The 10,273-nt window shown below is 41.6% G+C and overlaps 1 protein-coding gene across 1 annotated transcript in view; it reads left to right on the forward strand.

Annotated features, from left to right (window-relative positions):
• The first annotated feature begins 2,505 nt into the window (after positions 1 to 2,505).
• Positions 2,506 to 10,273, forward strand: part of gal3st2 (galactose-3-O-sulfotransferase 2) — a 75,958-nt gene continuing 68,190 nt past the window's right edge. The window contains 1 exon segment of the mRNA XM_055147830.1: positions 2,506 to 2,633. Coding sequence (XP_055003805.1) covers positions 2,593 to 2,633 — 41 coding nt within the window. The 5' untranslated portion in view covers positions 2,506 to 2,592.

Below are 10,273 nucleotides of genomic sequence, written 5' to 3' on the forward strand. Positions count from 1 at the left end.
ATTCCACTGAGTTGTGTCCTCCGTGTCTGGGTACAAGGAGTGATCTGTTTTTTATGATTGTTTAGTTTATGCAAATGAGTCATGTGGTTTTAAGTTTCATTGCTATAAAACGTAAACAAATATGTGCAGCACTGTGTGGACAGAAACGATGTGTCTGGATGCAAATTGTTTACGATAAGGTGATTAGTTTCAGTGTAAACATAACCTAAAAGTCATTGGTGCTTGCAGTGGTCCACATGTGTCTACCTCCACTTTGAGCCTCATAGCTGAAGTTACACATGGAGAAGTGACAGCAATTATTGTCCAAACTGTCTCTTCTTTACTGACGACAGGGCTGTAAAACTATTCAAACCTGTTCTATCTGACTGGGGCTCACAAGACAGCGCCCCCTGGAGGCTGGTTTTAAATGTGCGTGTACAGTGAGACTTTTATGAAGCACAGACTCTTTTCACGGTGTCGCCCAAACACCAGTCCCGAGGGTGCCGCGATAACCACTCTAAGCACATCCAATAACCAGTCTACGTCTCTCCTGCCAGTGATCGCAGTGAAAGCGTTGAGGACTCTGTCGGGACACGTACCTGCTCCGCGTAATCACATGTTTTATTTCACTGTGCATGAAGTGGGAAATCCGAAACAACGTGAGAACATCACATAAACTTATTCAGTCAGATTGAAGTGAACTCTTCGGGAGACTGAATGAAACACTGCGTACATGAGGTGGAGATGAGACGCAGACCTCCACAGCCCCGTGCGTCAGGTGCGACAGGTGCGTCAGGTGCGTCAGGTGTAAGTGTGCAGACTGAGTGGAGGGTTTGTCACTCACTCGGCTGTGTGTACCTTCCCAAAAGATCCTACAGGCACCCTTTCAAACGTTATTATGACGAAGAAAGAAGGAAACATGCAGCTCAGGAACTAACTTATATAAAAAAAAACACTCATTAAACAGTTATTTAAAGGTGCACTGTGTAACTTTCTGGTTGAGGGTCCGTCACCTTGTTTGCTTGGAGATATTTTTGCTCTGCTTGGAATGTTCTGGTCTGATTCATCAGTCGGTTTCACTTTGTAGAAACTGTCTGACCTCACAGCGTTAGGATTCGTTTGCTCAACGGTAGGCGGGTACTTTTTTTATGTAACCAATCACTGATTTTTGGTCGTGACGTATGTAATGCGGTGCTAATGGGGCAAACTGGTATATTAAGCTTTTTCAAAATCCCGTAGGAAGAAGGACAATAAGAAACATTCTATTTGTTCTGGATTTAAATCCTCAATCTCAGGAATTGTTGCCAAAACAGAATATACAGCTCTTTGCTGATTGGCTGGTGCCCGAACTTGCACTTCAGAGTTTTTGCGAACCGTCTAGTGTATTCTGATTCCTGACCTAGTTGCTGGAGAGAAATGAAATTGAGCGGAGTTAGGAATGTTCCACAGTATGACATTAAACAACTCTACCTTACATTTATTCATTTACAGCTGGTTTTATAGCTCAAAATACATAAAAAAACAGACATTCTGACTGTAAGAGCGGTCACCTCTCCACAGATCTGACCTGTGACTTTGACTGATTTGGTCTCCATGAAGATAGAAAGGTTTAATACCATACTGTGAAACAATCAAGACAAAGCAATAACATCTTCAAGAAGACAGACACTCCACCAGAACAACACCTTGCAACTTGTTACATTACTGCATTACTAAGATGTAATCTGATTACTTTAGCCTCTTACTTTGGATCTGTACCACTCAACACTGGCTTAGACCTGAAACATAAACTACTGTAACAAGACCCCATGCTGAATTACTGTGTTGTCACTCTTACACGCGTCACTCCTCGCAGCGATAATTGGCGGCCTAATGAAGCCCTGGAGTGACCCACCTGTGGTCCGTGCGCCACAGTTTGGAATGAGTGACCGGAGGCATGTGCGCCCGGCCCCGGCCCTACCCAAGGAGCCAGCTGCTCAGCACGTAATAAATCCCCCTCCAGTGACTCCAGGCTGCGCCAAGCACACTCTCACACTCTCTCTGCGCCTCTGCTGGCTCAGGCGGACTCCAGTGATGGTCCAACAGCGGGACAGGACCGACGCGTTTCCCCACTGAGCACCGCGCGCACGGGGGAGAGAAACACGGGGGTTTACCGGCTCTGAACACGCGAACCGGAGACTGTTGTTTTTTTTTAATGTTTTTAAGCGTTTGGAGAGAGGCGCGCAGACGAGCCGTAACTTGTAGCGGAACACGGCGGAGCTTACCCCGCTGAGAGGCACCGCGAGCCGGCTAGAGTAAGGCAGACACGCCGGCACCAACCAGCAGGAGAGGAGGGAAAACCTTACAGCTAATTACGCCTTTTTTCCTCTCATTTAAGAACGAACATCGCTTTACATTTTTTGACCAACTTTCCCACAAGGAGCAGCTGGAGCCTGGAGGAGAGACGCGCGACCCAGAGCGGCGTTTGGAGCGAGAAAGAAGCACATGCAAAGCACCTCCGAGTAACGGGAGAGGAGACAACTCAACCCCGAAACGAATCACTCTGCGCGGGGTACAAACAGACGAGCAGTGGGCTGGAGCGTTGACCGTGGAGGGACTTTCGTTCGGGGGGAGATGCAGTTCCCTCTGAAGAGATGGAGCCACTCTGTAATCGCGTAAGTAATCGAGCATTTCCAGGGTAATTGCTGCAGCTTTTGCGTGTTTTCTCCCGTAAATGAAACTCGTATAGCTCTTATTTATTGATGGATGTTTTTATAGGCTCGTTGGCAGTTGTTTGTCGCGCACACTTAGCTAATGAACCCGTAGTCTAGCTTTGGCAAACTCACTTCACATCAACACATTTGCCTCTTCTCTTGCAGTCCTGCTTCAGATTTGGATAGTTTTTTTGTTAAATGTGAACTTTTTTCCCCTATTCAAGACATATTAAACTGTAAATCACGATAAAAATACTTCTAAATCTTGATCATTCTGAAACAAACGCAAGTAGCTACTCACTTTTGACTTTTTCTGTGTTTGATTCTGTTGACATTGAAGTAACTCTTATCATTTTATATTGTGTCTTGGAGAACAGCGTGGATTACACCATCTAGAAACAACTATATTTATTATATTATATTATATTATTATATATTATATTTGAAACTAAATCTGAGTTGTGTTTTGGTTCATTTTCACATGTTTAACTCGCAAATTCCATGTATTTAGGCTGAGTTCTTCTCTCAAACTGACCAACCCTCTCTTCCACCTTGTGATGTCATGTGGTAATACAAAAAGAAGTGCTCCAATGTGTTTTAAAACTCCATGCACCTTCACTAGAATCATTTGGATGATTTCAGCTCTGGAATTTCCAATCTGTACTGAAGAAAAGGTAAAAGGTGACATCACAAGGTGGAAGAGAGCATTTTGAGCTTTGGAGATGTAGACAGAGTAAAGGATAACAGTGTTGGGAATGTGACTTTTAAAATGTATTCCCCTACAGATTACAGATTACAAACCCCAAAATGTAGTTTGTAATCCATAACATTTCTTAAAGTGAGTAACGTAATCTGAATACTTTGGATTACTTGATTTGCTGTAGAGAAGCAAAGACGAGGAAATCTTCACAAGATGTTTTGTCTGATAAAAGAAAATAAAAAGCCCAGACTTTACTGAACCGTATTAAAAATATTATTGATAGAAGACGAGGAGACACGGTCCACACAGCAGGATTTAATCCTGTTAAATCCTGGTTTAGTCCTGTTTTAGTCCTGGTTTAGTCCTGGTTTAGTCCCGGTTTAGTCCTGATTTAGACCTGGTTTGGACCTGGTTTAGACCTGGTTTTAGACCTGGTTTAGTCCTGGTTTAGACCTGGTTTAGTCCTGGTTTAGTCCTGGTTTAGTCCTGGTCTAGACCTGGTTTGGACCTGGTTTGGACCTGGTTTTGTCCTGGTTTAGTCCCGGTTTGGAATTGGTTTAGTCCTGATTTAGACCTGGTTTGGACCTAGTTTAGACCTGGTTTTAGTCCTGGTTTAGACCTCGTTTAGACTTGGTTTTAGACTTGGTTTTAGACCTGGTTTTAGACCTGGTTTAGACTTGGTTTGGACCTGGTTTAGACCTGGTTTTAGACCTGGTTTAGACCTGGTTTTAGTCCTGGTTTAGACCGAGTTTAGACTTGGTTTTAGACTTGGTTTTAGACCTGGTTTTAGACCTGGTTTAGACTTGGTTTGGACCTGGTTTAGTGTCCGGCAATGAGTGGACTTACGGGGGGGAAGGGATATAGCTCGAAATGTGAAAACAGGTAAATACTGCCGTGTAATCCACTTACTTCAACAAAGTAACTGTAATCCAATTACCACTCATTAAAACAGTAACTGTAACCGAATACAGTTACTCATAATTTGTACTCTGATTACTTAACTCCGGTACATGTAATCTGTCACTCCCCAACACTGAAGGATAAATGATTATTCATGTGAGAATGAAACAAAACACAAAACACAACTCCAGGTGTGTTTTTGAGGAGGTAACAACATTCTAACAAGGCTTAAAGCGTAAAGTTAGTAAAGAGTTAGTCCAGTGAGGTTCATTTGTTCTTCTGATAATTTATGTTATTAGGTTATTTTTCAAACCAAGTGTTTGTTTTCATACCTGACAGTTTCGACTGCTTCCTGCGCTCTTCCTCAGAGTCACGTGATGTTGTTGTGTCTTCCTACCGGTGGAGGCAGGACGACAGCGCCATCTGCAGTCCCACTTCTTTAGGACAGTATCCCAGGTGTGTGAGAGTAAAAAAGCCCCCTCGTCCCGGTTTATCATCCCGTGGGCACGTTTCCATATTTCGATTGCCTCTTTTTTACTCTCACACCTCTGGGATACTGTCAGATTGCAGATGGCGCTGTCGTCCTGCCTCCACCGGTAGGAAGACAGTGCCAAAACCTGTTTAAATCGGCTGACTGGACACAACAAGGCAACATCACATGACCACTCTGAGGACGACCACAGGGAGCAGAACAAACTTGGTCTTAATAAAGAATCTAAGAACATAGTTTGAGTTAATTTTGCATCGAATTAAAGTCTCAACAGACCTATTTCATGGTCATTGTCAAGAAAAAAACAGTGCATTGTGTAGCTTTTCTGGTGGAGAGTCCGTCAAAAGCTTTACTCCATGTGTTTATTGTTATTGTTTTGTCTTGAATGTTTCACAGTACGGCATTAAACCTTTCTATCTACACGGAGACCAAACCAGACCAAGTTAGAGGTCAGATCTGTGCAGAGGTGACCCCGATCACAGTCAGAATCTGTTTTTCTAGGTATTTTTGAGCCTGTGATTGAATAAATGTAAAATACAGCTGTTTAAAGTCATACTGTGGAACATTCCAGAGCAGTGACATGTCCATAGAAACAAGCCTCCGGTATAGTTTCACAATGCACCATGAATTGCAAAAAGATCCCTGACTCCATCCCATAAACCCTTCACAAACAGTTAACTGCAGATTAAAAAGATACATTTGTTTTATGGCGTTATGGAACATGGCAAAGTCCAATTCAGTGTTTCTGTTTGGCTTTATTGGTGGATGCGGCTACTGTCCAGGCCACTTCCATGCCCTTTGTTTTTGGCTATAGTATAACATTTGTATTTACAGTTTGGGGAAGCGTCAGGAGGCATTGTGTTCAGGCTTATCAGCTCTCGGTACAGGAGCAGCAGATAAAACTGAAGGGCCCATATTACATTGTTTTATGATCTATTATAATATTTCCTCATCACAAACAGACCTGGAGTTGTGTTTTGTTTCATTCTCACATGTTTAACTCACAAATTCTGCATATTTGGGCTGGGTTCTTCTCTAAACTGACCAACCCTCTCTTCCACCTTGTGATGTCATGTGGTAATACAAAAAAGAAGTGCTCCAATGTGTTTTAAAACTCCATGCACCTTCACTAGAATCATTTGGATGATTTCAGCTCTGGAATTTCCAATCTGTCCTGAAGAAAAGGTAAAAGGTGACATCACAAGGTGGAAGAGAGCATTTTGAGCTTTGGAGATGTAGACAGAGTAAAGGATAAATGATTATTCATGTGAGAATGAAACAAAACACAACTCCAGGTGTGTTTTTGAGGAGGTAACAACATTAGAACATGGCTTAAAGCGTAAAGCATTAAATTAGTTAGAGCTAGTCCAATGAGGTTCATTTGGTCTTCTGATAATTTATGTTATTACCTCCGCCAAGGAGGTTATGTTTTTGCCGGCGTTTGTCTGTTTGTTTGTTTGTTTGTTTGTTTGTTTGTTTGACTGTTAGCAACATAACTCAAAAAGTTATGGACCGATTTTGATGAAATTTTCAGGATTTGTTGGAAATGTGAAAAGGAAGAACTGATTTCATTTTGGGGGTGATCCGGAAGAAATCCTGGATTCTGGATCACTTTGAAATTTTAGTTAACATTGTGGTAAATGGGACCAAACCCCATGAAATTTGACTCAGGGATGGACAATGGGATCCTCTTTCATATTCCAAAGGCTGATCCGGATCTGATCCAGAAGACTGATTTTATCGCAATTTATATGAAAAATGGGGGTAGTCCTTGGGTCTTGAAGTCTGCGCTCTCTGAGTGCTTTTCTAGTTAGGTTCTTTTTTCAGACCAAGAGTTTGTTTTCATACATGACAGTTTGTTCTGCTTCCTGCGCTCTTCCTCAGAGTCACGTGATGTTGTTGTGTCGTGTCGCTCAGCTGATTTAAACAGTTTTTGGCGCTGTCTTCCTACCGGTGGAGGCAGGACAACAGCGCCATCTGCAGTCCGTCTTCCTCAGGACAGTATCCCAGGTGTGTGAGAGTAAAAAAAGCCCCCTCGTCCCGGTTTATAGGTCAGGAAGCGTCAGGAGGCATTGTGTTCATGTTTATACAGTAGCAGCAGATAAAACTGAAGGGCCCATATTACACTGTTTTATGATCTATTATAATATTTCCTCATCACAAACACACCTGGAGTTGTGTTTTGTTTCATCCACACGTTTAACTCAGAAATCCTGCAGATTTAGGCTGAGTTCTTCTCTAAAGCTAAAAACACTCTTCCACCTTGTGATGTCATGTGGTAATACAGCAAGTGCTCCACTGTGTTTTAAACTCCTCACACTAGACAACAGCAACAAATCTGACAATTAACATAAATACTAGGACTGTAACGATATCCAAGTCTCGATATCGTCACAGTTTGAACCTCACGCTATGATATTTATTGTGATATCTTGTGGAGGCTGACAAAACTGTTAAAGGGCCCATCTCATGCAAAATCAACTTTTCAGAGTTTTCTACCGTCTAAGAGTGATGTGTGGGCCTTGTATATGTCGCCCAAGTGGTTTTTAGATTGATTTGATTGATTTTGTTATTTTTAACAAATTGCAGTGTATTTCTGCCACCCTCCCACGTGACAACGAACTAAAGCTGCTACAACGATGACGCAACAGATACACCTATGATGCGTTTGATATAGTAGAAAGCGCTTCGCACCCTCACCCGCTCCACCGCCTCCACCCTGCATCGGCTGACAATTCCCACATGAACACCTAAACAAAAGCGACAGCATAAGCTCATTGTTCTACACTGCAGTGCACACGATATAATAAATTGATCTCCTAGTGTTTATTAATACTTTACCAATCAGTAATGTTCAGCTGATATTGACGCGGTGCTTGAGCTTCGTGCACCTCAAAGTCCTCGTCCGATTCCGGGTCCAACACATGCGGCTGAACGCGCTGTATCACCATGTATTGCTCACTCGTCGCCTACGTCACGTTTGGAGGGCGGAGCCTGTGCTTTCTCAGGACGGGTGGGGGGATGAGCAATAGTCGGCCTTAGTATATAAGTAGTTATAGTTCCTGGTCTGTCACTGTCTCCAAGAAGTCAGTAAGATTTCATAACTATTGTGTCATGGATGTTCCAAATCTCAAATAGTGCTTGTATATGTGCAGAAGATACAATGTGAAAAGAGTTATTTTACATGAGATAGGCCCTTTAATATGCTACTTTTTCCTCTTAAATGCTTTGACAAGACTTGATCCAAAGAACTAAGACTTAAAGTGCTTAGAACTGTTATTTCTTCTTGTCGTCTGCACTGAAATGAAGCAAAGGATCATGGTCTATGTAGTTCCCTCTGTCTTTTTTATCTATTGCTGCACCATAACTCTTCATTTAAGCAAAAAGACTTGTAATTCGATATATTGTGATGGTCACGGTATTATTATGAGAACTTTGACAATGTGATATCACAATATTTCGGTTGTTGTTACATCCCTTATAAATACATTTTTCTAGCATTATTTGCCTTGTCTTTGCTGCATGAACAAAAGGAACAGGAAGAAGATAAATCTTATAAACCCTGCTCCTTTCAGAGATCAAAATGTTTAACATTTTAACACTTTAATAATCGTTCCCCACTCATCCCTGGAATTGCCGATCTCTACTGAACTAAAGGTAAAAGGAGCTGTTAACTTGTTCACCTGTTCACTTGAAAACTACCGCTTCATAACATCACAAGGTGGAACAGAGCAGTCAAAGGAAGCTCACGAGGCTAGCGGTTACAGGAGCGAATTTGGAGCCAGTCTCGATATCAGGGCCACGAGTAGTTCTCCACAACCTCACAAGTAGCTCACCAAAGGATTTCTAAATGATACGTATTGTACTAAATCACTCAGATGTGCTTACTTACCATCGTAAATGTGCTATTTTGAACTTTGTGTGCTCATAAATGGATAATGGTTTAATGTTTCATAGGCATCCAACTGCACAATATGTAGGTTTGCCCTCTTATATCAACTCGCTAGAATGAGTCACTCTCCAGCATTTTCATTTTATAAAGGAGCTCACTGGACGCAAAAGGTTGAAGATCCCTGCTTTATATTATGAACATGAATTTTTTAATAGACAAAGTAGTGAAATAAAAACACCAGCGTCATATAGAGCGAACATTTTAAGACCGAAATGACGAGGCTGGGGGAGGTAATATTCCAGTGTAAGTCAAAGGGAGCTGGATGTGAACTTCCTATTTGGATGTCCGTTCATACAGTCTATGATGTAGGCTTAATAATGTAAACCAAACCAGATTAAGTTACAGGTCAGATCTGTGGAAAGGTGACCCCGCTCCCAGTCAGAATGCCGGTTTTCTAGGTATTTTTGAGCTATAAAACCACCTGTAACTGAATAAATGTAAGGTAAAACTGTTGAATGTTACACTGTGGGACATTCCACTGACATGACATATGACATCTCCATAGAAACAAGCAGGTGATAGACTCCCAACCGAAAAGTTACATAGTGCACTTTTAAAGTGATAGTATGGAAATTGGTATCAGAACTGAAGAAGCTGGATCAGTGCATCTTTAATATTTATCTGATGGGAGACTAAATATTTTTCTCTGGGGCCCAGTCAGCGGTTTTGGGTCCCTGACCGGTGTTTGGGGACCTCAGCCATACAGTATGTTGGGTACCACCAAAACAGATTCTGCATGGTCATTCTCTTTACTTAAATGCTCTTCTGTTCTGCCTTAAAGGTCCTGGACTATGCAAAACTGACTCTTGTGAGCTTTAGGTCATGTTATAATGTAGTTACCTCAACAGAAAACACACCTGGAGTTGTGTTTTGTTTCTTTCACACTTGTTTGAGTAACTTTTTATTATCATCACATCTCCAAAGCTCAAAGTGTTCTGTTCCACCTTGTGATGTCATGAAGCGTTTTTTTTTAAAGTTAACAGCTACTTCTCACTGTTTGTTTACTTCACAACAAAAACTGGAGGGTTAATATTTCTGGGTAAAATATTGTTTCAGTGTTGTTTTTAACCCCAAAAGTCTTATTTTACCTATTTGAAAGTTGAATGTGGGTTCGAGCTGGGGCTATTTGCGATTTCATTCAACTTCATTAATTGGCTCCTTCCACCCACCACTTCAAACTCCCATGAGAGAACACCAGTTTGAACCAGTTTTGCACAGAATTTTATCTTAAATTAGCTAAAATAAAGTGTAAAAATAAAACACCTCTGTGTGTTGTTTAGTTAAATCAGCATAACTCTACAAAGTGTTATCCGTTTACTTTTAAAATGTTAGTACAATTCTTGATTTTAGGGTTAAACAGGAACTTTGGTAGCCTGATTCATCAGCAGTTTCACTTTGTAGAAACCGTCTGACCTCGCAGCATTAGGATTCGTCTGCTCGACAGTAGGCGGGTACTTTTTTTTCATTTAATCAATTGCTGCTATTTAGTCGTGAGGTATGTAATGCGCTGCTAACTGGTATATTAAGCTTTTCCCAAATCCCATAGGAAGAAGGACAAT

This window comes from Boleophthalmus pectinirostris, unplaced genomic scaffold (assembly GCF_026225935.1).
Source record: "Boleophthalmus pectinirostris isolate CB_2022bp ecotype Guang Dong unplaced genomic scaffold, ASM2622593v1 HiC_scaffold_9, whole genome shotgun sequence".
Classification (NCBI taxonomy): Eukaryota; Metazoa; Chordata; class Actinopteri; order Gobiiformes; family Gobiidae; genus Boleophthalmus; species Boleophthalmus pectinirostris.